Here is a 27969-nt window from a genome sequence, read left to right as displayed (position 1 = left end):
TACAATAAAAAATAGCAGTCACACTTCCCATTACGAGAGCTCTGTTAGTCACCATAAACCAGAAATGCTTATTATCAACAAGCATTTACAATGCAACGGTTTCGCCTTTGGAAAAGTTAGAGCTATTAGCAATGTAAATGACAATGCCATTTATTTATCTGTTTTCAAAACCAACACATAAATACAAATTTTGTCATTTACAATGCCAATAGCTCAAACTTTTCCAAAGGCGAAACCGTTGCATTGTAAATGCTTGTTTCTTTTGTGTGAAGCACTCAATAGTGTTTTTGTGCTGTTTCCCTCGTGTACTTCTCTATCTCTGCCCTACAGGCTGCTTGCTCGTAGCACTTGTGTTGCTATAGACCCTCCTCAAATTCCCCATCTTGCTTCTCTGTCACCCCCACCCTCAATGTTGTTTTAGCGCCGTTCCCGGTGTTCCTTCGGCATCCAGTGTTGCTGTGGCCGTGCCCGCACTGCCTTGTGTTGCTTCCACCTTCTTCTTGCTTCTGCTCCCCAACCCCAAAAATAAATAAATGCTTTTGTAAGTTTTATTTTCCTTTTACTTACTGAGCCAACTTGGATCAGTAACTAAAAAGATATTTAAAAAAAAGCTCATAGGCCATTTTGTAGATATGCATGGATGGTGGATGCGCAGATGAAATGACGTGAGAAGATGCTTCAAAGGCTTTTTTCCCCACGTTTATGTATGTTTTTTAACACTTTAGCCATGCTGCACATTGTGTAACACATTGCCATGCTGGACAGCATTGGACACTACATTTGGTAAACCTATAACCAGACAATAAACATATGCTGACGTACAGATCAGTGAGCACAATTAAAGCGGTTAGAACATCAAGATGCAGTGTGGTTCTTATGGATCAAATACCATTTCTTGATGTTTTTTTTGTTAAATGTAGGCCAAAGCTGGTATATGATACTTGGTCTAAACACCAGTGAAAACTGATCTGGTGCATACCAAGTTAGATACTTTGTCAACAACTTGATGAGGTACGTAAATGCATCCTTATAATGCTACGTCTCTCCCGTGTCCGGAGTCACCTTTACTTTCTACAGAGTCTCGCTCTGTGCATACTGGATGCGGGCTCGCGGCAGACCCCCCAGGGCTTGCGGTCCAGTTGCCCTTACTTGTAGTAGCCTGCCAACCCTTACGCGGTGCCCCTGGACTTCCTATTAGCGACAGTGGCCATCTTGAGTGGGCGCCATTGTCCGGCCACGTGAGTCAGGGGCAACACAACAGCTATCCACACGGCAAGAATGCTCTTTGAAAGCACCCGCACTCACCGACTGTCTTCTGGTGGGCGGGGCTCTCCTCCTCACACGGGAGCCTTGCTCCCTGCAGCACTCCTCCGGCGGTCGCTTTGGGGCCGCGGGCGGGGTTCCTCTCCTCCTGGGCTCTCCTAGATGCAGCAGGGCTCCCTCGCATCACGGGAGCCCTGCAAACCGGCCGCCATGCTTCTTCTTTCTTCCCCCCGGGCTGCGGGGGCGGGCACTTCCGGCCGGCCGCGCTGGGATTGGCCGGCCGGCCAACCACTTCCGGGTCGCTGCGGGCAGCGCAGCGGCCCTTCTCCTTAGGTAGGCAGGCGGGGGCTGATTTTTACGGGCAAATGCCGGGTGGGCACCGGCTCTTTAAAGATAACCATCAATCGAGGTGGGCACTCGATCGGCCACAAAACGGTCCAGATGCCGGGTGGGCGAGGGGGACACGGACAGCGGGAGGGGGTGGGAACGGGCACAAACCCATTAAAAAAAAAACGAAACTCCGCCCACCGCTGCATGACTACACAGAGGGAACGCCCAGGGAAAAAATCGCGGGAACGCCCCCGAATCTGGTCCGGCCTTGACGGACAGATCTCTGTTCCAATGGCTAGCCTCCATTTATGGAGCTAGCCAATGGGACAGGGGGGCGTATTCCATTTTCCTTACTGAAATCAAGAGATTTCTCTGGAGGCGGAGCTAAGAGCTCCGCCCTCCAGCGAAACCTAAAAAGGGACTGTGGGTTGGTGAGTTCAATGATCAGCAAATTTACTCCCACAATCTCATCGCAGGCTGGCGGCTTGGTCTGGTGGCATGAATTTGACATGTTTTGCTCAAAGTAGGACGGAATAAGAACACGTCTATAGCACCATAAGTGTGCCCTGCGAACGAAAGCGTTTAAATTGGGTCTAGTTAGTAGAGGCCCTTATATTGTCTGGACATTGTTCCAAATGACAGGGGCTTGGAATGTGAAGTGGTGTTTCCCTTTAGAAATCAACCTGAACTTTGAGGTACAGAAGTAGTATTCTGCACTTAGTTGTACTAACGCAGGCGTGTCCAACACAGATCCAGGAAGGCTAGTGTTCAGAATTACAATTTACAAGGTCATTGCGTCCCATTTAGATCCAATACATGTAACTGTATCCTATCCGGATATCCGGAAAATCTGGCATGGATGTGGCCTTTTGTGCATAAACCGGCTCTAAAGTATACTGCTGAGCCCCAACCTTATAGTTTAGCATGCAAATGAAAAGCAGGAAAGTTGAATTTTGTCCTTAACTATCAACATTGCAGGTTTGAACGGAATAACCTCACTCAGCAAATGCCCCTAATTTTTTTTATCAACAAAGCAACCAAGCCCTAACAAGTAGTGTGTTTTTTAAAGTAGTACATTCACCTGATGGGATATGATTTTTTTCAAAGTGTGTGTATAAAGTATAACACACATTTTTATTACGCTTTATGGCAAGGGAAGAACTTGCTTCATCTCATAATTAATGCAAGACGTCAAATCCCACTAAACGGAATAGAAAACTTTGGGTTACAAACACAGAAATAAATACCTAATAAAGTGTAAATTGGCTTGTTAAAAACACAAAAATGCTAAGTATTTTGGAGAGAATGTAGTTTTTTAAAAATCCAAGTCAGGGATGACCAATGTTGGTCCAGATGGGCCAGAGTCATGCTAGAGTTTCAAGGTAGAAGCTTTGTAAATTAAATGCATTTCGATTATTTACTGATAAATGTAAATCATGTGCATATCTCCCAGAAATCCGGCCTTCATGAAACCCCGTAAGCTAAATATCGGTTCAGCATCTATATTCCACAAGGTGCCCCAGGCTCATAGCGGGGTATTGCCCTTGCTTTGTGTGCCCTGGGGCATCTTGATGTTTCTGTGTGCGCCCCCTTCTCTAATATGAATACAGCGCGTGCTGAAGCCATATGTGCACCAATGAGATCACAAGGGGACATTCCCTCATTTGCAAGGGAAGCCTTTGCCCATGCACCCATCCCATGTGATATTGCAGACGAAGAAGGCACCAAGAAGCAATTGAATGGTACACTGTGTGTGCCACATATCAGGTGGCACACTGTGTGCCCCCGTCGAGGGTGCCCTTTAGGCAAGGGTCATGACAGTCACAGGACCCAGTAGGAATCCACCACCCACAGTATTGCTGTGACGCAATGTCCAGGAGGGTTTCTGCCACTTTTTTTTTTTTTGGTAGGTCTGCTTTCCAGTGACAGAAGGAACCACCGCTCCATCTTTCACTGATGGGTTTCCCCCAGCGCTGGTGCCAACTGGCCTGGGCTGGGGACAGTGTATGTTTTTTAAGTAAGCAGGCACCCTGTACCGTTCTGCACCAGGTCACCCAGTTAGGGCACAGACTCGAAAAGTGCGCCTGCTATGTAATTCAGCACTAGGGGACCTATATTCGGAATCCAGCTTGGTCTGATTTTAGCCCATACAAGTTCTGGCAGGTGGTGCGGCACAGGCCCGGTCCATATCTTGGCCTTGTGTGCTAGAATGTTAAGTTGAAAAAGCGAACTGTGGTGCTAAACATTATCTAATACATGGGATTCTGTAATCCCTGTATTAAAAACCAGTCTCTAATTTCTTTATAATACATGGCACTCTGAAACCCCTTTATAAAATGTGGTCTCTTATTTCTTTACAAACGGCAACTTAAGACACACCAGTCGCCGATTATAAAGAAATGACATCAGAATAAGTTACTACAGCTGAGTTCCGACGGTCATGGGGCAGCTGTTTAAAGAACAAAAAAGACATTGCTTTTATTTCTTGTGCTCTATTTATCTAGCTATAGTTTGACAAGAAAGGAGATATGTATAGCAACCGGTTTATTTTTTGCACTCCTTCAGGAATTCGAGAAAAGTTAGAAATCTTTCTGCATGTTTCTACTGCTCCCTTTAAAAAAAACAGAAAAACTTGTATTAAACTGCTTTTAATATTTTTGGGCAACAAAAATCTAATCGCTTTTTTGATGTTTACTTTGCCCTAGAGATTTTATTCTTATGGTTTGTAAAAATGCTTTCTTTCATATGAAAGAGCTACGCACCAAAGATTTGTGAGAATTGTGATGGTGTGAACATTCAGTATAAGGAACAAAGTAACAGCAGCCAATCAGAAGTTCCTTAACCTTTTGAAGCTGAACATAAGTTCCATAACCTGCTAAAGGAACACAGCCTTCACCCTCGTTCCTCTCTCTGTGATCATGGAACTCCTCGGAGACTTGCAATATCCTCATAGTATACTGCATTGTATCCCTCGTGTAGTTGACTTCTAACGCACCCAGTTGCCGAGTATACATTAAAAAAAATGTAATGGCTTAGCACCTCCAAACTGTAATATATTATTGCAGGTGAGTTATGATGTCATAGCAGTTGATTAAAGAATAAAAAATTAAATATTGCTTTTCTTGCTTCTGCTCTGTTTTTCTAGCTGTGCAGAGACAAGAGGAAAGGAGATATATATGGCAAACCGTTTATTTTTTGTACTTCTTAGGATTTTTTTTTTTTAAATAGAATCTTTCTGCATGTTTCCATACATCAGAATTATTGCACTTTTTTAAAAAACTACTTCTATTAAACCATTTCTAATTTTTTTGTAACAAGTATCTAAACAACTTTTTGATGTTTTTAATTTTGCACTAGAGATTCTATTTTTATTCATCTTGCTTGCAAAAATGCTCTTTTCTCTTTCAAAGGCATCAAGGGTTTAAGTGGTGAGTGGGAAAGGTGATGATGTTACTATGTATTTTAAGGAATAAAGTACACCTTGCCGTGATTTTCAGGCTATTGCAAGTAACCTCAGCCCTGTTCCTCTATATGGTAATGGAACTCCTCAGTGACTTGCAATATCCTTACAATGTATGTCAGGGAGTAAGTACTTCATCTCCTATATACATTTCATTTACATTTCATTTACGTTTCTAACACGCTCAGACACATGGTGCTCAGTGGAAAGGACATTGTGGCAGGAGATCAGCTCAGAGACGCTTCCTGTCGGTGTCCTACACTCTCTTTGAAACCTGAGCGACCCTGGCCTGAAGAGAGCCGGTAAATACCGTCGGGCTTTTACTGCGCCGTGAGACAATATCCATTCAGAGGAACGGCCTTCAGAAGTCTAATCTCGCCTGGTCCCCCTCTCCAGCATCCCCATAAACTACAAAGTGCCATTCGGCGGCGGGTACCAGACATCAGCTGATCCCTGCAATTACACCCGAGCGCAGCTCCGAGGCTGCTATCGATCCGCTCCCGCGGGATGAGGGCCTGTCTCGCCCCCCGGTTGGGAGCGCGGCCGGTAATGGCCCGCACCAGGCCGCAGCGCTGCTTATTGATGGGCCGCGGGCCTTCAGCACCCGCCGCAGACGAGGAAGATGAAACACCGCGGGATAAATGGACATTTCCATGGAAGACTTATGAGGCTAGACAGAGCGCCTGACAGGGCAGGGGGGCTGCTCGGCCCAGACGCTCCCAGGGGGCCCTGGGGCGGCCGCAGCTCCCGCCCCCCGCCTTCGGGGCAGGCGCTGCAGACCGATGCACGGATTGGCTGGGAGTTTGGGACAGGGAAAGACTGGCTTAAGGGGGTGTAGAGTGCTGTGCCCAGAGCGCATTTGTAAATCCCGTGGAGAGGACAGCAGGAAAAGGCTGGAGCGCAGAGCTTCCGGGGCGAGCAGCCTGACACGTCATCTGTCAAAGTGAGACAGACCCTCCGTGTCAGGCAGAAGGAGGAGGTGGGGCGGCGGGACATGTGCTTTTGTTTATACATGCACCACGAACATTCTAGAACAGGAAAGTAGGAGATTCTAAAAAAATATATAAAACGGTGGAATGCAATTTTCCCATTGACAAAAATTGAAGCAGAGGCAACTTTAGGGGGAAAGAGAGCGAAAATAACACCATTTATTTTTTGCTTCAAAATAGGGAGTCTGCGCCTGAGTCGGTCGGCTCTGTTGGCATGCCTGATGCACTCGCATACATGAACGCAGGTTCACACAAACATACTGGGCCGTACTTAAAGAAAATACATGACACATCTACTAACGTATTTTTTTTAATTCACAAAAACTCCAGCTAATAATGCCTATTGAGATCGATTTTATGTATATGGCCTAAAAAAATGTGGCTTGGACCTGCACTGGCCCTTCAGATCTACACAAAACCACGGGGTATAGATTATGTCAGTGACGGCTGTTTCTTTGCTTGCAGTGCCATTCTCTCACGTAGCACGCATTTACACCCCGTAGGTGGAAGTTATGACACTCCTTGCCGTCTTTCCTGGAGTAAATGGAATATAACATGCTATTCAGTAGGGCGCCGGGAGAATGAACGTCCATGTTTGCATTCGGTGTGTCTTGGCTGTGTTCTTTCTTTCCTCAGCCTGCACTACGGGATACACCGGCGTGGGCTGCCGCGAGGCTTAGGATAGAGAGTGCAACACCACGAACTACAAATAGAATCAAATCTAATTTCATGTTTCCAAAACGGAAGCTTTGCATTCGAGGTACCGCCTCGCACGATGGAATTAACGATCCTAAAATCCCACTAAACAAATTTGACCCAGAAAGATTCAAATTGCAGTCATGTCATTTGGCCAAATTCCAACAGCTTTCCGGTGAAAAGCAAAAGCGACTAATTTTCATTAATTTTAAATATAGCAAAAAACCACAATCACAACCAATCATGGGCAAAAGAGGCGTTTACATTAGATGTGATCTTTCGTCTGCAATTTGTCATTTCTTGGCACTAGCATATTTTTTACCCTGCGAGTAAACATAGCCAGTGAACTTCTCGAACACTATGCTTTTACCTCCAAGAACTTTAAAAAACAAGTACCTGGAAATCGCTTGAGTTCCTGGCAAGCCACCGGCCCGATCTGGCGCGAAATCCAGAAGTCCGGCAGCGTCATGCTTGCTGTGGGGCGGGACTTCGCCGAGATGGAAGTGGTGACTCGGGGCTCCCATGCCGGAGGGGGAGCCCGGCGGTGGCGGCAGAAAAGTGGTGAGCCACGTCAATGGAGGCGGAGGAGATGACACCCGGTAAGTGGGACTTGGTGCCTTGGGGGCTCGTGCACAGGCTCGGGCGACTGGTGCGTGTGTGCGCGGCCAGGGCGGCTGGTGCGTGTGTGCGGGGCTGGGGGCGGCTGGTGCGTGTGTGGGCAGCTGGTGCGTGTGTGCGGGGCTGGGGGCGGCTGGTGCGTGTGTGCGGGGCTGGGGGCGGCTGGTGCGTGTGTGGGCAGCTGGTGCGTGTGTGCGTGTCTGGGGGTGGCTGGTGCGTGTATGGGCAGCTGGTGTGCGCGCGAATGAGAGGCATGGCTGACTACCAGAGATGTGCACGGCTCGGGAGGCGGGGCATGCGCGTCCACGAGGTGCAATCGGCGCTCGTGCCCCGGTCTGTGGTCCATTCCGTGCTAGGTGGGCAGCAATAGGTCTTTCGCTGACGCGAAACCTAAAAAGGACCCCCAGGTAGGGAAATGTGTCCACCACCACCTACAACCTTCCTGACTCTATATGGAATACTGGGGGTTTCTTATAACGTGCCCTGCCACCAATACAAAAGATTTGTTAACAAGTAGCTCCAAGCTTTTTATAAACTCCGAGTAGGCCTATATCAATCTCTGTAAAGCAACCCCGTTCTTGCTATTAATACAGCATCATCTGCACAGACAAATATTGGAAGAGGGGCTGCATATAAAGAGGGGATGTCAGTAGTGGACCCTGACACTGCGGCCTCCGCCCCATTAGTATAAACTGAAAATAAGCACAGGGTGAGGACGCAGCCTTTTACGACTCCTCTCTTAATCTGAAAAAACCTTGTGCACTCCCCAATCCTACCTTAGCGCTCCCATGCAGTTGCTTCAGAGTACATCTGGCGAATAAAATGAATTATAGCAGCATATATGCCCATGACCTCCATGATTGACCATAGCTTAGAATGGGACACACAATCGAAGGAGGAGAGGTCTCTGGAAGCCATGCAAATATGCCCGCTCTTAGCCATCGTGTATTTTGCAATAGTCAAGCTCAGGTTAAGACATTGTTCCACTGTCCCCTTGCCCCTTTGGAAGCCATACTGTGTTTGGATCAAAATGTTCCTCTCTCAAGACCAAACCGCCAACGGTTCAGCAATAAGCACCTCATCAGTTCAGCAGTGCTATCTACAATGGAAATAGGTCTATAATTTTGTGGTAAAGATTTATTCCCATTTTTAAATATAGGGATTATTATCATACTCTACAGGGGCCCACCTTGCTTATTGCATTAAAAATGTTAGTCATCAATGGGGCTCATAGTTCTTGATGGTTTAGGAAAAAATCTATGCGGACTTCATCAGGACCTGGGGCCTTGGTGGGACTACATTGGGACAAACTACGGCTCACCTCAGCCAGTTCGAACACTAGGTGTTCCTTGGGTGTTACCTGCGTAATGGAGGATGGGGAGGTTGGGAGACCATCAGCCACCCCAAAAATGTTCCCGAAATAGACCACCCAAGCTTCCTCACTGAACTGAGTATCCAGTGTGGGGTCAGTATCATCTTTAAGGATGGGAGCGTTTATCACATACAAGAAATACTGACAATTTTTAGAAATTGCAGCTTAAGAGAGCTTCCCCCTGAAGCTTCTTCCCTCAAACCTCTTAGCCTAGCTTCCGGGGCCTCTGTGTATGAATTAGGCAGCTCCTTAACCAATCTATGGTCTCTTGGGGATGACCTAAACATGCTATTTAGGTCTTTAAGAGTCTTTGCGCATGCTGCATTGAACCAACGAACTCGCAGAATCTCCTTAGAGGAGTTTGTCCTAACAAAATTGCTTTTGACTTTGCTCAGTATCTCATAAAAGGTTATCACTAATTTTCCAACTGAAGATCAGGGTCTAGACATATCATTACCTCCCGCAATGTTTTAGATAATACCAAAGGAACCACCTTCCTCTGGTTCATTTTATCCCATTTTAATAAAAAAGGGTTTGCCTGGTGTTCAAACTTTGCGGTAGTTCACACATGCCAAGCGGATGCCATATTGGTGAGATTTTGTGCAGGTTTCCTTCTCTTTGTAACAGTTGTTTCTGTAAATATGTTCAGTGACTTTAATAAATATCATCCTTTCTATTTGTTATTACGAATGTTTTTTTCATTGTTAATTTTTTTTATTCATGTGTTTTTTTTATCTTTGTTTTTAAAAATAAGATGTGTATATTTGTATTTGTATGTCTATCATCTTTAGACTATAGTGCTTATGCTAAGATGCCATGGTGGATTGATGTATCTCTGCCTGCTCTTTTGCCGTTTCTTTCTGTTATTACTCCTTCCAGTTGTGACAAGGGTTTTGACTCAAGAATAGTTTTGCATCTGGATTAGGCTGATGATGGTCAAGCAATCTACAGTAACAGGTTTTCAATACTATATGAGTTAGGATGTTGATCAGAAAAGATGTTCTTTGGTTGGTCTTCTAAGCTGGCTTGAGTTAGGTGGGTAGCGCCTTGAGACCCTTCCGGGTGAGTAGCGCGCTATACAAATGTCCATGATTGATTGATTGATTGATTATCCCAAACAGAAAAAAAGAGGACAAAGCATAAAATGGTGCATTGATGTTGGATGTAAGAGATCACATGATGCAATAGAGACATCTGATTTGCAGTTGCATTTTGTTTATCTTTGCCACAGTTGAGTGGCAGGAAGAAAGCTTTCATGGATTGTAATGTTTCTCTGTGCAGTTAATATCAATGACTAGTTTCTGTGTTTTGGTGTCTACGTTGCTGCTACAACATCTAAAATACACACAAAAACGACATGCCTTGCTTACCTCCCCAATCGCAAATAGTTGGTCTTTGTATCGTTCAATCAGTGGCAAAGCATCTTCCAAATCCTGCAGATGGAGGAAGGCATAGTTTTAGAGCACAAGTCAAAGGCTGGTGATCCTTATAAATATAAACACATTTAACTTTGGCATAGGCTAAAAGTAAGTATACAGGATTGCAAACTGTTTTAACACAAGTGCCTCCATTATTATTCTCTAATAAAATTAAGTCAGATAATTCATTTTACTGTACCATTTTGCAAATATTTAGAGCTATACAGTGTGTTTTACAGGCAGGAAAAAATATAATATTTTAGGATCTAGCGCAGTACCAAACAGAAATACTCTTGTCAACAGCAAATCATGTATGCTCCTCAGCCTACACACACATCCGTAAACACACACTCCAACCCTCTTATCCCCACTAAAACCTAATTACACACACTCATCCAATCCTCCAACTTCTCTCATTTTTCCAAAGTATGAATAATGTAATATACTGATAATTAATGTGTCCATCTGTACCGCCACTGGTGCAGAGGTAAAGCATTCTGATACCTTTGGGTCAAGTTTGCAATATATAAAACTCCCCCCCCCCCCCCAAAAAAAATATGTGACCTATAGGCAGAGGGTTATAAGGTAATTAAAAAATAGACTACAAAAAATAGAAACCGAGAAATTAAATGAATGTAGTCACTATGGCCACGCTATATCATGTAAGTTAGGGCCATATGTATTATGCATTTGACCGGTCGCAAACGGCCAGATGTGCCGAATCGGGCCGTTTGCGATTGGTAAAACTCATTTTGGTATGTATGAATTCCAATTTATGATTTGGTAACATGTTACCGAATCGTAATCTTGAATTGCAAATACATACCGATTCGGTATAAGCAAGGGTTGTGTTTAGGGCGTCCCTTGCTAATAACAAATCGCAGTGGTATGTAGGAATGTTTTGTGATGGAAATGCAGTCGCAAAACATTTGCATTTTATAACCTACTTCAAGTAAGTGGTAACCTTTTCACAAACGGGAATCTTTGTGAATGTTCATAAAATGTTTTTTAAGATCCAGGCAGTCGTTCCATGGACCACTGCCTGTTCTTAAGGATTGAAAAGAAAACTTTTTTTTTTTTTTTAAACCCAACCGGTTTTCTATTAAGGAAAACGGGCTGCATAAAAAAAAATGATTGCTTGATTTAAAAGCAATCACAGACTTTGTGATCTGCTGACCCCAGCAGGCCACCATCCCTGTGATTTTAGCAATTCCAAATGGGTTGCAAATTGCGACCTGCCTCATTAATATTAATGAGGTAGGTTGATTTGCAACCCAATAGGAAACGCTAAATGACACTCCTGGAGTTTCTTGCATTCAAATAGCGAATACCTAGTTGTGATTCGCTGAGAATTGCAGTTCAGGAAATCGCTATGTGAAATAATGATGCATGTGGCCCATAATGAATAGCTTTCAAATCCGGACAACCTTTGCTCGAAATAGGACAAAAATCACTAGACATCTGCTAAAACTTGTATGATTCTACTTTCTTGAGCTCTTTAAGAAGTACTACATTTAAATGTTGATAACCTAAAGATATTTGATGAAGTTTTGGTGGTACATTAACTTTCGATGTGACACTGCTATTGCTTTGTATTCTGCCATCGAATAATACAGGTAGGAATAATCTGGCATAAATCCTTAGTTTCTTTTGCCGGGAGTCTGATAGGGGAAGGAGATTATACTCCAAGTAGGACAATTCTGAAAGTAGGCTCTTCTTCCACCTCTAATGTAGTTAGCTACTGGTCTATCAGTTGCAAGTTTGACACAGAGTTGCAGAAATTATAAACTGGGTCTCTGGAAGATAAAGAAGACTTGTCAACTAGCAGACAACAGCTAATTGTAATAAACCAACTAAAAGGACTCATGGGGGAGTGGCTAGAGATTTTGTACCATGCTTGAGCTGAGATCCCACAATACTCTTGAGGCGGGTCCTAAATGGCGCAAGATTAACGGACTTCAAGAAGTTTGCTCGGCTCACCTTTTAGTAGTGCATATTTTGGCAGACCCGTTTCTCTGTCACTATAGTGAAAGAGAAACCTGTCTGCCGAAATATAAATCCCATAGGATATTATGGAATTTTTTTGAGGGATTTATATTTCAGGGGACAGGATATCCATCACCGTTTTGATGGAGTAACCCATCTGCTGAAATCTAAATCAAAGCAAACGCAAGGAGATGATGGATGGAGCGCTGAAACTTTTCAGATACTCACCCCCAGTCACAAATCTGGGTTGAATCCATCATCGTTCTTTAGCTCACTTAGCCACCCCAGTTCAGACACAGCTATATGAAAATCAGTCTTGATCCTGTGCCTCATGGGAACAGTCCAGCCTGAACTGCCAAGCCATGTCTTCCCTGGACCGGAAACAAGCATCCTAAGACCGGTTTCAGGCTAAAAGCCCTCATCAGCCAGGCTAGCTTGAATCCAGTGGCAAATTGAGCAAGGGACCTACATCTGTCCATACCCTGCCAATTTAGGACAAACAAAGCAAACACAAGGAGATGATGGACGGAGCACTGAAACTTTTCAGACACTCACCCCCAGTCACAGATCTGGGTTGAATCCATCATCATTCTTTAGCTCACTTCACCACCCCAGTTCAGTTACAGCTATATTCGAATCAGTCTTGCCCCTGTGCCTCATGGGAACTGTCCAGCCCAAACTGCCAAGTTTCCTTGTGTGTGAGACCTAAATCAGGCCCTTAATCTGAGGGACATGCGGAAGAATACAAGCTTCAACAATTCGCCTATCAATACTGTTAATATAATAAATACCCTGAATAAAAAACAAAGTTTTATTATTTAAAAAAACATTAAAAGATGCATTTGCTAATTACCACTAATATTATGTGACAAGTTAAAATGGGGAAAAAAAACTATTTTAAGTCAGAGCGGCCAATAATATTCAATGTCAACATGGTCCAATGAAAAGCTACGGAAAAAGAAAAACCAGTGTCTCCATGGACCATTACAGTCAGACTCGGATCAAAGAGTAGCCTAGAAAAACATTGAACTATGATTATATAAACTAGGGGCATGGCAGTGTGAAATACTTACTTCAGAATAAGCTTATTGGAATTTGGGAACGTTCAGCAGATGCTGGTCTCAAGCGAAGCTCAGTATGGGCTCTATTATGTTGAAGGGACTAATTCAGAGTTCTTTGTAGAAAGCCTTTATCATTAAAAAAACAACTTTCAGAGCAGTAACAGGCACTTTAGGTAGCCAGATCAGTATTCATGGTTGTACTTACATTTGGTTGCTTTGTTTAGTGGCCATTTGGATCTTTTCAGCATCCAAAAGCAAATGTTGACAATCAATTTGCTATTTAACACTGGGCTTTCAAGAGCCCAGAATTTTAATCTTTCCGCTAATTAAAGATAGCCCATACAGGATCCATCATGACGAAGGGTGCAACATTTTCACATTTGTTCCAGAGGATGACCATGCCAGACATCTCTGAAGCAGAAAGCAGACTTTAGAGTTCCCAATGTGAGGTACATTAAGCAGACAACCCATCATTTAAGGTTTTCTTCAGTTCGACAGACAAAATAGCCATATCCAACAAAACAACCATTGCTGAGTTGTGTGAAGGCCCAGCTCCTGCAGTGCAAACAAGGCATAGAGCTTTGAGCATTCAGAAATACGGGAGCTGTTCTTCTTATGGAGGTGTCTGCTTTGGTAATTCTGTGACCTGTACCTTCTAATCTAGGTCTACCAGGCACAGCATGTATACTTATAGGCACCTGGGGTTCAAGCAGCAAGACTGCTAAATCAGGAAGACTGCCTCACTATTCCTGACAGTACTTTAAACAGTGGGTTGTCCAATCTCTGCCAAAATGTCTTCAGTTAGGTTGGGCATTTGCAGGTAATATTAGCTCTTCTATTTCTTTAAGTCTTCTTCCAAAGCACTATAATATTTGAGGCTTTAGCTTGCCATTTTTTGGCACTATCTCCTATCTGACTTGTGCAGATATTTTGTTTGGCAATATACCAATCCTTCTCTTACTTTCGGTAAACAACCACTCCTTTTTATCAGCAGTGAGGCATATCCAAATGTCCAAATATTTAGTTTGGGGTTGTCCAGTAGCTAATTTCTAAAACAGCGTATGTCTCAATGACCTCAGAATTTATTCTCTCCTATGCGTGGTGCTTCAAATGGGGTCTGCCCATTTAGTACACCTAGATATTTTGCTTTTCCACTTCTTACTGTGGGTGAGTCTCACTACTTATGTCTCACCCACTCTAATTACATGGCAAACGGACTGGGTGTGTTTACCCCCAGTGTCCGCCTTTTAAGATAAGGTCACTCAAATACAGGTCGTTTAAGGGACCATTTGGTTGGTTACACATGAACACGCATTTGTGTGGGCTAACTTGGTGCGCAGCCCGGTAAATGTGAACAGCTAGCCTGGTGCAGTGGAGACTCTTAAAGGTTAGATGTTCACCTGATATTGGCCTTATAATATTAGTGGCCACTGTTTTATCTGTAGTGACACTGTATTGTACACATTGAGGAAATCTGCCTTAAAGTGTAGTTTTGCTTGCCTTAGGTCCAGTAAGGTATCAAACTGGGGTGAAACATATGCGCCCAGTTTGAATACGTAGGTCCCAAGATCATACATGCACACCTTATGGATCATGCAAAATTGTCATATTTCTCTGGATTAGCTCAGGGTCAGAGTCCAAGCCTTTTGTCACCAAGTTAATTGCTCTGATCCCCAGCAAAGGGAACAGAGGCCTCCATACACAAAAGGTGCAATTAACAGTGTGTCACTCAGCTCATGAGGAGGAAGGTTTGAGGAAAAAAGTCTGCATCTATTAATTAGCTGTCACACTGTACCAGGGTTGGGACAGGTCAGGCCCACTGATCAAAGGAGAAAGCCCACACAACAGGGGCCAACTCAGGAGTGGGCCTACTTTGAAGTTTTGCTGGGAACGTCCCTGGCTGTGATGGCAGTTAGGGTTGGAGCTGAGGCCCCCAGAGGAGATGTTAACTGTAACTTCTGAAGGTGCCTACTTGAATTGTCCTAGCACACTGTGCAGGAGAGTGGAGAAGTAATGTGCAACTGGTCAGGGGTGTCTGGCTTCTAGAACATCCCACTCCCATTTAAAAACTCTTGCACAAGGGAGAGAACTTTTTGTTTAGTTGGACTATGGACCTGGACTGCAACAGCAGCAAAACCATGGAAAACTGAAAGGACAAGCCCCATGATGGGCAATTCAAAATTCCACCAAGCACTCAAATTGTAAAATAAAGTTCCAATAAATCCGTGTCAAAAGAGTATCTCTGAATAATCAAGAGGTTTTCATTTCTTTGCTTTATTCCAAATTTTCAGCGTAGCTTTCGAAGCACAGCCAACACGTGTTTCGTCTTGTCAGTCACAGACAAACAGACTTCTTCAGGGCTGTAAACAAGTACATTAACCAATATTCAAATATCATTGCTAAATTAAACAATATCATAGTACAACCAAAATTCACCGAGTAGTGTGAAAAAAGTAAAAAGCCCTACACCAAGAAAAGGGCTAGAATCACCTCAGATGTAATGAAAGGCCAAAAGGCAATGCCAAGGTTAATAGTTCTATAAGTAAATAGAAATTGGCTAGTGTAACATACCATCAACGAAAGTTCAAAAGTATTCAATTTTCCTCATTGAGTTCAGTAAGCTAATCGCTGTGGAGTATTCTAAAATACACAACGGGAGTAAGAAAAAGCCCCGGTCACAGATAGGTTCTTCCGAAAATAAAGGGACTAGTATAAGAAGAAATTGTCGTGTGACTCACCATATTAATGTATAATAAGTCATGTAGCACGAATAATAGTAATATGGTAGCAAATTCCGTAGGTTCCAAATAGTAGAACAACACTCCACTCTGTAACCAAATAAGTATCATATAACAGCCAAATAAACATCAGAATATAAGTCTCAATCACCATCTGTAAAATCGTAATCTTACCCGAGTCAAGGGTCAGTAAGTCATCCAATTCACAAATAATCCGTCAATAAATGCAATATCTAAAACAGTAAATAGTAAGTTCCTTAGTACCAGATTCCCAACAATATACTGGCATAAAAATCGATACCAGCGCACACAGCAAGAGAGAACTCACCGCATATCTGTTAAGTAACCAACATGTCGCGTAATATACTTGGTCTCTTGTATCTTAGGATGATAAATAATCCATTACCATCACCTAAGTATATCCCTAGCGCTACTATTTACCGTTTAAATATGGCGCGCTTCTAGTTAGTATTCGTGGAGCCATTATACATTGGTACATCAGGTTACATTTTGGTTACTGTTTACTGTTTAAAGATGGCGCGCTTCGAAGTAGTATTCATGGTGCCATTATACATTGGTACATCGGCTATATTTTGGTTATTCCAAGATGGTGACCTTAGAATTTCTATAATACTACTCGTTACGTATTGAGATGTATATACTTTGTTTTTTATATTTTGTGATGATAAATAATAGATTATCAGCACTAAAATACAGCGTGAGCGTTACTATTTACCGCTCTATGATGGCGCATATTTACTTATTACTTTGGTACCATTATGCTTTGGTGCATTACGCGACATGTTGGTTACTTAAAGATGGCGCCTCCGGTTCTTACTTTATCAGTTTCTTCGTTTTATTGTTATTTGAGGGAGAATGTCCGCTCAGTACGCTATTTACTTTACGAAGACTTATAAATAGACATGCAGTGAATTTGACGGATGCATATACGCAGTATAATTACGCTATAATACTCTGCGCTCTGTAACATAGAATTACTTTTTTAGCCGTTCAAAGATGGCGTGCTCAGTGATACACTATAAATTGCCATTGAAAGATGGCGCCCGTGTAGCACGCGGAGCTTTTCAGGAATACTCTAAACAGATATGCAGTGAGTTCTCTCTTGCTGTGTGCGCTGGTATCGATTTTTATGCCAGTATATTGTTGGGAATCTGGTACTAAGGAACTTACTATTTACTATTTTAGATATTGCATTTATTGACGGATTATTTGTGAATTGGATGACTTACTGACCCTTGACTCGGGTAAGATTACGATTTTACAGATGGTGATTGAGACTTATATTCTGATGTTTATTTGGCTGTTATATGATACTTATTTGGTTACAGAGTGGAGTGTTGTTCTACTATTTGGAACCTACGGAATTTGCTACCATATTACTATTATTCGTGCTACATGACTTATTATACATTAATATGGTGAGTCACACGACAATTTCTTCTTATACTAGTCCCTTTATTTTCGGAAGAACCTATCTGTGACCGGGGCTTTTTCTTACTCCCGTTGTGTATTTTAGAATACTCCACAGCGGTTAGCTTACTGAACTCAATGAGGAAAATTGAATACTTTTGAACTTTCGTTGATGGTATGTTACACTAGCCAATTTCTATTTACTTATAGAACTATTAACCTTGGCATTGCCTTTTGGCCTTTCATTACATCTGAGGTGATTCTAGCCCTTTTCTTGGTGTAGGGCTTTTTACTTTTTTCACACTACTCGGTGAATTTTGGTTGTACTATGATATTGTTTAATTTAGCAATGATATTTGAATATTGGTTAATGTACTTGTTTACAGCCCTGAAGAAGTCTGTTTGTCTGTGACTGACAAGACGAAACACGTGTTGGCTGTGCTTTGAAAGCTACGCTGAAAATTTGGAATAAAGCAAAGAAATGAAAACCTCTTGATTATTCAGAGATACTCTTTTGACACGGATTTATTGGAACTTTATTTTACAATTTGAGTGCTTGGTGGAATTTTGAATTGCCTTAAAGCCTTTGGCTTATAATTTGAGTAGTGGTAACCTACTCATCTCCGCCTTGAGCACCAACTGGTTACTTTACTATTCTTCATACGTACATTCTTATACACGCTGTGCGCTCCTGTATAACCGTTACCATTGTTATTGTTAAAGCCCCATGATGGGCTAGGAACTCTGCCCACAGCTGACCACGGGACCAGTGAGGCTCGTTCCCTTACACCCACTAAGGACCACTTGGTGGAAGATATGGACTTCTGCACCCCAGAAGGGGTAGAGGAGAACCAGAGACAAAGACCAGGAGAAAAGATGGCTTGAGCGCTAATGGAACCGGCTCCCTGCAGAGGATGCATGCTGAAACTGTTTCTCGTGGCTAGAGCTCACCAACAGGGGTAAAATGTGCCTAGAATCATCAAAATTGACCGAACCGGGCACAGGCTATGGCCTTTCAAAGTTTGGCAACCTCTGACCTTTTGGAAAAACCAAGCATGTGGCACTCCAACAGGATTCTCTTGGAAAACGACCGGAGTGAGCCAGTGCCCGGGGGTCGACGCAGGATTTATTAATTATAAATGAGAGCGGGAGGGACTGGTTCATGACCAGGGGGGCCTGTGACTCCGTCTCTGGGCCTTCAACACCAAACCAACTGGGGCACTAACCACTGATGTCATGGGGGCTGTACAAGGCCCAGCAGCTCCCCACCAAGTACATTTAAACCTGACCCTATGTTTGAGGGGTCATGAAAAATATGACCCGCAGGCTTTCACCATAGTTTTCAAAGCATTCTAGGGCTTGAGCTTTTGCCCTTCAGCTGGGAGTGCAGCGCTATCTAGGGTGGTTCTGTGAATGCAGTTTATGTGACCTGAAGGTATATAAATAAGACACAGGCTCATGATAGGTTTATTTTGGATGTTTTATTAACAATATATGACTGACAATGGTTTTTTATAAAGATTGAAATGCTTTACTGGTAATAAAGAATACATTGAAATGGTGATATAATGATGTGACTGTTAACATGCATTTATTAGTCTTTTTAATTTGATGACCTTTGACAAAGACCAATAGGCTTGCCCTGTATATTGATGTGGTAACTTGTGACAAAGTCAATCAGCCTATTTTATTTGAAATTATACCACCCTATATTGTGATGTCCTGTCTTGTGTAGGTGGAGGGAGGTGGGTATTGTGTTTTGGAGGTCATTACCCTTTAGGGTTAAATGTGAATTGAGAGTATCATCAATGTATTTCTATCTGCCTGCTATATATATTTGTAAATTAAATTGTGTAGTATTTAGTAGGTTAAAGAAAATTATGGTTTTACAGGAAGATACATTTGTAACTTTACCAACCAAACGAATTGCAATAAATTGTATTTAATTATGCATTATAAAAAAGAAGCCTGAGTCTCAAATTAATGAGTCAGCAATTCGTAATTTCTTCCTTGCTATAAGATATAGCTCACGTGGATACTTAGCGACAAACTGCAGATGTGCATGGAGCATAGACGCCACTGTCTTAAATAAAGAAGATATTTGAAATATGGCTCTATCACAGTCTCTTTCTTCTTCACAGTAAGCAACCACACATAATTCTCGGGCCCCATTCTCAGGAGTTTTCATTAGTCAAATTTGTCAATATTTGTACCAGGTTTCAGATATTAGCCGAACATCTATTCTCTCGGCCCAGGGAAGCAGGCAGTGTGGTGAGACACCCAAGAACAGTTCTTGGCATTAGGAGAGGCTTCTAGTACGATCTTGATCACATGATGAGAGTGCACCTTGCTCCAGGTTTTTCCCTGATAGTTTGTAAATGTTTGGAAAGACGCTGGATGAAAAGAATTACTGAAGGTGGCGCATCTTCCTATTCCTCCAGGCTTTCTATCAGCGCTCCAAAGCTTTATAATGACTGATGTCCCAGACAAGTCTTTTGTGTGTTTTTTGTAAAGAACGCTACAGCGCAAAAGGCATGTAACCAGGACAATACCTTTGTGTCAATGTACTTCTCAAAATCAGGTTCGAATAATGCAATGCTTATAAAATGAGCTGCTGGGCTCTTCAAGAGAAGAAGAGAAGCACAAGGCCCAAGGAAATGAGACCTACTTGGAGAAGAACTCTAGGAAGTTAGCGATAAGCTCCCAAAAAGTCAAGAATGTTGAGGAGCAATCCCGGATCACTGGCAGGAGCAGTCTTCTGATGGCCCGAGCCCATCCCTGGACCTCAGATGAAGCAGATATATTGGGTCCTCCCATGGTCGGCTAGCGGCAGAACTTTGTGCTATCAGCTAAGGCTCAGTACCGCAAGTCGTCCTCCATGTGGATCCAGACAGCTGAGCCTCACTGGCCAAGTTAGGTATTCCTCTCCTCTAGGGAACTGCATGAGTCCTCCAAGGGGTGAAACATGGTTCCAATCTGGTAGGAGAGCAGTGCATCAGTGTCTTGGTCAGATGTAAAACAAACCCAAGAAAACTGTGTAAGAGATGCTGGCAAAAGCCAGGCTTTTTGTGAGAGCAGACCACTTTCTGTCAGATGGGCCTGAGCAAGCAAGCACCAGAAGGACTCAGCCACCTCTGTTCTTGCTGTATTTCTGAGACTATGGCTTAAATGTTGTGTACTGTTGTAGACAGAGAACCAACAGTTTATGATCAATGACATACCCGGCTTCTGTAAAATCTTTTTCCCCGCTGTTACTCCTTCCTCCTCTCCCTCCTACGAAATATTGAAACATTGTTTATGTGTACTGTACCTTACTATGCTCTTGTATCTGATATAACTTGTAAGGCAACAATCCTAAATGTAAAGCGCTCTGATACCCTCTTGGGTCAAGTTTGCGCTATATAAAACTTTATAAATAAGTAAATAAATAAAATAAATAAATGTATGTCTTTTCTCCATGCTTCATTTCATGCTTTATACATCTTTACTACCTGTACTTCTTGGTATGTCTATATCTGCTCTTCCCTGCCTCTGAGATATGTTTTTCCCTTATCGTTTTCCAGTCTCTCCAGTATCACAACATGGATTTTCTCCTGTACCTCTCTTTAAGGTCTGAAATTGCTAAAGGTGCTTATATTCCTGTTCATACTACTTCTGCACCATCAAACAATCCAACGAGGCAGCTATAGTCCTCCTGGAGATAATCACACCATCATTCAAAATAGGTTCCCCTGAACTACATGTCCTTTGATACAGTATGCTCTGTCAAAAAATGACCATTTATCATTCCAGTAATGAGCTGGGCACGCTGGTGTAATATTGGTCACATTGCTTAAGGACCTATCTGGCTTGGGACGCATACGTTGAAAGCATCCTGCACTAGCTCTGTAAATAATAACCGACTGCAGTGGCTCTGTAAATGACAACCGATCGCCCAACGTGAAAGAAAAAATAGAGGCATCCTCTAGCACACCCATCCATACACTTCAAAGAACTATACCTAGAATAAAATCACTTTCCTTTCATGTTAACCCACATAAATCACTTACCATCTAAACATTAATCAAGCTATGTAGTTTACAAAATTGAATGACTGTACTCCCAGAACCGATTGAAAGTCGGATTAAGAAAGAGCTATTATGCCATACTATAGGTAGAAAGCCCTGTACGGCTCCAGTGAGATACCATGGCTGGTTAATTTGCCATGTTGTGATTTGAGGTACTTACATGTATCCAGGAGCCATGCTATTTCCATTGTAACTAGAGCCTGTCCATACCTTCATTGTGACGCTTCGCTGGTCTTGTGGTGGAACACCCTGCACCGGATGTACTCCCAGACATGGGAATACGTAGCCCAAGTACCTAGAAACATGATCAAGTCTGTACATGTGGCAAGAATAGTAAACTTCCTCATCCACAAACAAAATGTCTACTAAAATACAAAGCAATACTCTTTAACTGCAAAATTGTATGTTTATTAATCACTAATAGGCCACAACTATGAGAAGAAGCCATTCATGTGAAAAACACTTGTAGCTTGACACCTGTAGGTGTCTTACTGCTCCACCATTGACTACAAAGCTTTCATCACACACGTGAGGCAGTAATGTTAAAATCACATAGTGAGCGAAGAAGACTGATTCCCAGACGTGGTACCTGGTACTGTGGTAATTCTGCAGATGTACTATGCACCTCTGTGTTATGAATGAGCACATTAATATTGGGTCATTGATATGAATGAGGAGTCCATCAGGTATGTTTTTGCCACAATCCAGCACTCTTCAGCAAAGGGGTAGCCCCTTGTGTCTCATCTCATACTATTTGAATTTGAGTGAAATCTTTTAAGACATTTTAATAAAAGTTGTTCACCTTAATGGCTAGTTGCAACGCAGATTATTAAACCACATGTCACACAATGTGTAATTAGTTATGCAGCTCTGCAAAGCAACCCACAATGTTTGACTAAAGACTTTTCAAAATGAGTAAAACAAAATGAAAACTTCAATACCTTTGTGAAAGCTGTATTATACTTTCAAACTCCCCAGAGTGCTCTGCAACTGCAAGAATGGCCAATACCTTTACCTGCAAAGAGAACATGGAATGGTTGATAGCAAGTGGTTAATGTAGAATGCAAACACAGCCTTTTACTTTAAGCGAGGGGTTGTTTGATTTAAACTATAGTACCCGTGGACATATGAAATTACAATCTCATTAATGCTTATGCTTAGTCCACATTGTATTGTCGCTCAAAACAACCACATTTTGAGATATTTGTAGTCCAGGAGATATTCTATAGGATAAGGGCGTAACCAATATAGCCATTGAAAATGGCCAGGTATTGTTTGTGGCAATTGCGCGACGAGCAACCGGCAAGCAGAATCAGGAAAAGTTAGACCCAAATATTGCAAATGGTGCATTTGTAAGCAGACTAGGTCATTATGACTGAAGAAACCTTTACCAGAGTTAAAGTCTAATTCAGAGAGGAGTTTAGGATTCTACCCCCAAGGATTTTTGGGAAATTCAGTGCATGAGACATTGTGTTTTTGTGAACTACATAATTTATTAGGATTTAACAACTACAAGGGGGAGGAAAAATATGTCCTGCTGCCTGCTTCTCCAGATGCAGTTTACAAGGGCTTCCACTGTGCACCTGAGAGTCGATTTTCCATCGTCCCTCCCCCCCTTGAAGGAACTGGCAAAATATTTTGCACACAGTATCAGATCAGTACCAAGACATACCCTTGCTATATGACCTATGTATGTATGTAGCCATATTAAAACAACAGTGATACAGAAACTACAATATCCATGGTACTTGTATTTAAAAAGAAAAGAGCTAAGACTCCCATGTAACATTCCTATCTGCCAGGGGCGTGACCAAGCAGCATGGTCGACAGGACGTGAGCTCCTTCGGCTCCCTGCCGGCCGCCACTAAAATCCTAAATAAAAGATCCTGTCAGCCCACCTGAGGCACTCCTGTGGTGCTGCCCCGCACCCGGACCGTCCTGTGCCCCTCCGGTCCCGCTTTGGAGGCTGTGGGTGTCCGGTGCACTGCCGAGCTCGGACTGACTGCTTTGCCGCCGACGGCTTGGAAATCGAGGCCGGAGATCGCGGCCTGGCCCGGCCCGGCTGGTTCCAGGTACGGGGGGGGCACATTGCCATCGAGCCCCCCCCAGCGGTCAATTTAGCGCCGGAGCGGCGTCGAGTCCACGGAGACGCGGAGCGCCTTGGAGGATCGGCCCTGATGGCCGGCAGTGGTGGTTGCGGTGACCGCCGGTAATCGAGCCCGGGGATCGGGCCTAGCTGAGGCGGAGCGGGAAATTGCCGGGAGGCCCCCGCAATCATCCGGGGGGCACGGTTGAGGCGGCAGTGTGAGAGGGATCCTGGACTGGTGCACCGGCCGGCTTGGAAGGTGGTGAGCAGCCCGCCAGCGCTAGTGGCTGTAGCGGCCCGCGCCTGATCGGAGCGCCTGGGGTGAGAGACTGCTACTCGAGGCCGGGGATTGGGCCTAGAAGAGACGGAGCCGAGGACGGCCCGGAAACCCCCCGGGGGCCCAGCGGCGGCAGAGGTGACAGCGGGGGCCGGAAGGAGGACGCTGACCGGGCCGTGAGGCGAGTCTCGGCCTCCCGGTGCTGGCGGTCGAGTTGACTTGTGCCTGGTCGTGAAGCTTGGTTCGGGGGGCCCGCCGCCCCCGGAGATCTTGAGGACGACTGGAGTGCCGCGCTGCACGTGACTGGCGCCGCTTGGAGTCCCGACACATTGATCCGCATTGCGCCCTGGCTTGGGGGTAAGAGGATGACCTGTTCATATCGGGACAGGGCCACATGAGTGTAGGGCCCGCAGTTTGGACCGGCCCATTGCGCCTGCGGCAGGACGGACCCCTCGAACACTTGCTGAGAGCGGGGCTCTGGACCCCATGTACAACATTCTCCTGGCGCTAGAGGGTCACGTGCCCACTGGACATCCCTACAAACGCTGGGACACATGTCCTGAACTACAGAGACTGGAGGTACGGGGGCTCGGGGGGGGTACCCTCGGAGGAGCGGCTCTGCGGCGGCTGGCGACGGGGGTTGCAGGGAGGCCCACACGTGGCCCGCTCGCGACTGGGGCGGGGGTCTGGGCCTAGCCTCCTTCCCCCGGTAGTACATTAGATCCTGAGACACATCCCCGCAGGGCCCTTTGGACTGGGTAAAATAGCAGTACCCTCACTGGGACGCGTCTGGACGGCGGATCGGGTGCGCCTGGTGCCCTGGCGCCTAGACTGTATACGACGTCTGGGGGAGCTGCCGAGGACCTAGAGGACGCTTGAGTGACCCCCCCTTGTACTTCATGATGCGCAAGGACAGAACGCCCCCGGCGGTCCAGCCCAACACCATCACGCAGTATACCACGCAGAGGCTTCCCTCGCAGAGACTCGCTCGCCAGTCGGGTCAGGAGGAGGGGGGTCCAGCTCCCGAGGAGCCGTCGCGGGCAGAGTTATTGAAAGCGATACAGGGTTCCCACTCGGCACTGGAACGTCAGATCGAGACTGTGTCCATTGACGTGAACCTGTTGCGGACTGACCTGCGCAAGGTGGCCGAAAAAGTCACGACCGCGGAGGGGAACATCACCCAACTGCAGGGAGAGGTGGCGTCTCTCAAGAAAACGGTCTCTGAACTCTCGGCCGTGACAAAAGCCCTGGAATGGAGGGCAGAGGATGCTGAGGGAAGGGCGCGCCGCAGTAACATCCGCGTGCTGGGTATTCCGGAACGAGCAGAGGCGGGCCACCCGGAACGCTTCCTAGAGCAATGGATTCGGACAGTGTTGTGCCCCGAGGACCTGTCAGATGTTTTTGTAATCGAGAGGGCGCACAGAGCTCTGGTCCCACCTCCGAAACCTGGTGCCCCTCCCCGGGCCCTCATCGCGAAAATCCTGAACTACCGTGACAGGGATCGCATCCTACGAGCGGCGAGGGAAGTTAAGGACCTTACCTTTGAGAATGCGAGGGTATCCATCTTCCCGGACTACACACAGTTAGTCCAGGAACAGCGCAAGTCCTTTCTGGCAGTCAAACAAAAGCTCAGGGAGATGCATCTCCAATATATGCTACTATACCCGGCGAAACTCAAGGCTGCCGACTGAGGAGGAGATATCTCTGACCGGTGCAACGGTCCCGGAGACGGCTGGAGCGCAGGGGCAGCAGCAGCCGGATGGCTCGTCCTGAAGTGCAGCCTGGCTCCTGACACTTTTCTAAAAACCCTGGACAAGAGACTGGACACTGCCTGGACAGTACGAGGGTTCTGATGGGGGAGGGGTCACTCCCTAAATACTGGGACCTGGAATTGCGGGACGCGGGGGAGGGGCGGGGGTTGGGTTCGGAGTCGGAGTCGGAGAACAGTACTAATGAAGATACCCTTCTTCGCTAACATTGAGGTGGAGTTTGTTTGTTCTTAGATCCTGGAGGGGAGTCGGGTTGGGGGGGTGTTTCTTGGGAGGGATTTCACTGTTTGGGTATTTGGGAATGCGTGTACGTCCTGGCACCGGCAGGGGAAGGGCATATTAGCGTCTTTATTTGTTGCAGTAATATTGCTCGTGGGTGGGGGATGGTTGGGGTTGAGGGGGGGAATGTTGGGGGGAATGTTGAAGGCATCAGGTGTATTTCAGTTCAGGCACGGGAATGGTGGGTCGTAAGATGTAAGGCTGCTCGTCCGGATGGGCACTGTCACCACGCATGGCGCACAAGTTTTTAAGCTGGAATGTGAGGGGCCTAGGCACTTGTACCAAACGGCATAGGGTTCTGTCCTTCCTCCGCAGACACGGAATCTCTATAGCGTGTCTACAGGAGACCCACCTAGATGAGGAGGGGGCCCAAAAGTTGGCAAAAAAGTGGAGGGGTCAGGTGTTTCACTCTTCATTCTCAACCTATGCTAGAGGGGTCCTAATTTGGGTAGCCCCGGGGGTCCCGTGTGCTGTCCAATATGCGGAAGCGGATGTTAATGGCAGGTACCTGCTCCTGCAGGTGAACCTTGACGGGAGGGAACTCTCCTTTTTAAATTCATACGCACCTAATGTAGACGACCCTGACTTCTTTCTACACCTACAGGAGGTCCTTGTATCGGATCTGGAGGGCTCACTGCTCTGGTTTGGGGATTTTAATTGCGTGGTGGACCAGGTTTTAGATAGGCCCCCCCGCGCAGGGACGAGACCGCGCATGACAGCGCGACTCCGAGAGGTGATGCAGAACCTGGGATTCAGCGATGTGTGGCGCCTGGGCAACCCGACTCAAAAATTATTTACATGCTTCTCCCCCACCCATAATACTCATAGTAGACTGGACAGGGTACTGGCGGCCAATGTGGATGCCTCTCTCTCTTTGATGGTCACCCATCAGGCCCGCTTTTTGTCAGATCATTCTACGGTAATGTGCGTCGCACAGTGGGAGAACCAGCCCTCACGCCCTCGCACTTGGAGGATGCCGACAGATCTGTTGCAGGACCAGGTAGGGAAGGACCATGTGGAGACTGCCCTCACAAATTACCTTGACTTGAACTGGGGTGGTGGGGATTTTGCCTACTCCACCAAATGGGACGCCCTGAAAGCGGTTGTTCGGGGTGAGTGTATGACCCTCACATATGGAGTCCGGAGGCCGCTCCTTCGGGAATTGCGGGATGCGGAAGATGCACTCCTACGTCTGCAAACCCTGCCAGATCCCGACGACCTGGATCAGGAGTCGGAACGGACGGCTCGCATAGGTGTCCATGATATTCTTACTCGCCTAGAAAAATACACGCTGGGCCAGTACCGGCAGCACCTCCATCGGGAAGGAGACAAATCGGGCCGACTGCTGGCTTGGATACTCCGGCGCGAATTCGCCCCAGAGAGGATAGTGGCCCTGAGAGGCCCCGCAGGAATGGTAAACTCGGAGGCGGGTATCCTCCGGGTCATGCGCTCTCATCTTCAAACAGTATATGCGGCGGATCCCACGATCACGGAAGATTCCTTCCTCCCTTATCTCCAGGGTCTAACCCTACAGGCACTCTCACGAGACGATGCGGAGGAATTGGATGCGGTTTTAACGCTCCAGGAGTTGAAAGTGGCAATAGCTGGCCTGCCGAGGGCTAAGTCCCCGGGAGGGGATGGTTACCCCTCTGAATTTTACCAGGCGTTTGCGGAAGTCCTTGCCCCACCCCTCTTGCAGGTGTACCTGGAGGCTTTCGAACGGGTGGCGCTTCCGCCCAGTATGAATCGGAGGGAGATCTGCATGATCCTGAAACCGGGTGGGGATGCTGAAGACCATGCGGCATACCGGCCCATTACCATGATAAATACTGATGTGAAGGTCCTGACGAAACTATTGGCTGCCCGGTTAGCACCGCACATGGCACACCTGGTACACCCGGACCAATGTGGGTTTATCCCTGGCCGCAATACCGCCATGAACTTGAGACGACTGAACCACATCATCCACGAGGTACGAGACAGAGAGGACCAAATGGTCCTGGTGTCGATCGACATCACTAAAGCCTTCGACACCGTAGACTGGGGGTACCTTTTGGAGGTCCTCCGGATGGTGGGGTTGGGGCCCGGCTTTTGCCGGTGGATCCGCATCTTGTATACAGCCCCCCGAG

At 45.5% G+C, this 27969-nt stretch overlaps 1 protein-coding gene across 2 annotated transcripts in view; it reads right to left on the bottom strand.

Moving 5' to 3' along the window:
* Positions 1 to 27969, bottom strand: part of TATDN3 (TatD DNase domain containing 3) — a 103018-nt gene that overhangs the window by 54543 nt on the left and 20506 nt on the right. For both annotated transcript variants that reach the window (XM_078649754.1, XM_078649755.1), the window contains exons 3-5: positions 22371 to 22444; positions 21640 to 21724; positions 10099 to 10161 (exon numbers count right to left, since the gene is read on the bottom strand). In XM_078649754.1, the coding sequence (XP_078505880.1) occupies positions 10099 to 10161; positions 21640 to 21724; positions 22371 to 22444 (222 nt within the window). The remainder of the gene's footprint in view (positions 1 to 10098; positions 10162 to 21639; positions 21725 to 22370; positions 22445 to 27969) is intronic.

This window comes from Lissotriton helveticus, chromosome 6 (assembly GCF_964261635.1).
Source record: "Lissotriton helveticus chromosome 6, aLisHel1.1, whole genome shotgun sequence".
NCBI lineage: Eukaryota > Metazoa > Chordata > Amphibia > Caudata > Salamandridae > Lissotriton > Lissotriton helveticus.
The sequence above is the reverse complement of the archived record's forward strand: the minus strand, read 5'-3'. Positions and strand labels throughout refer to the sequence as shown.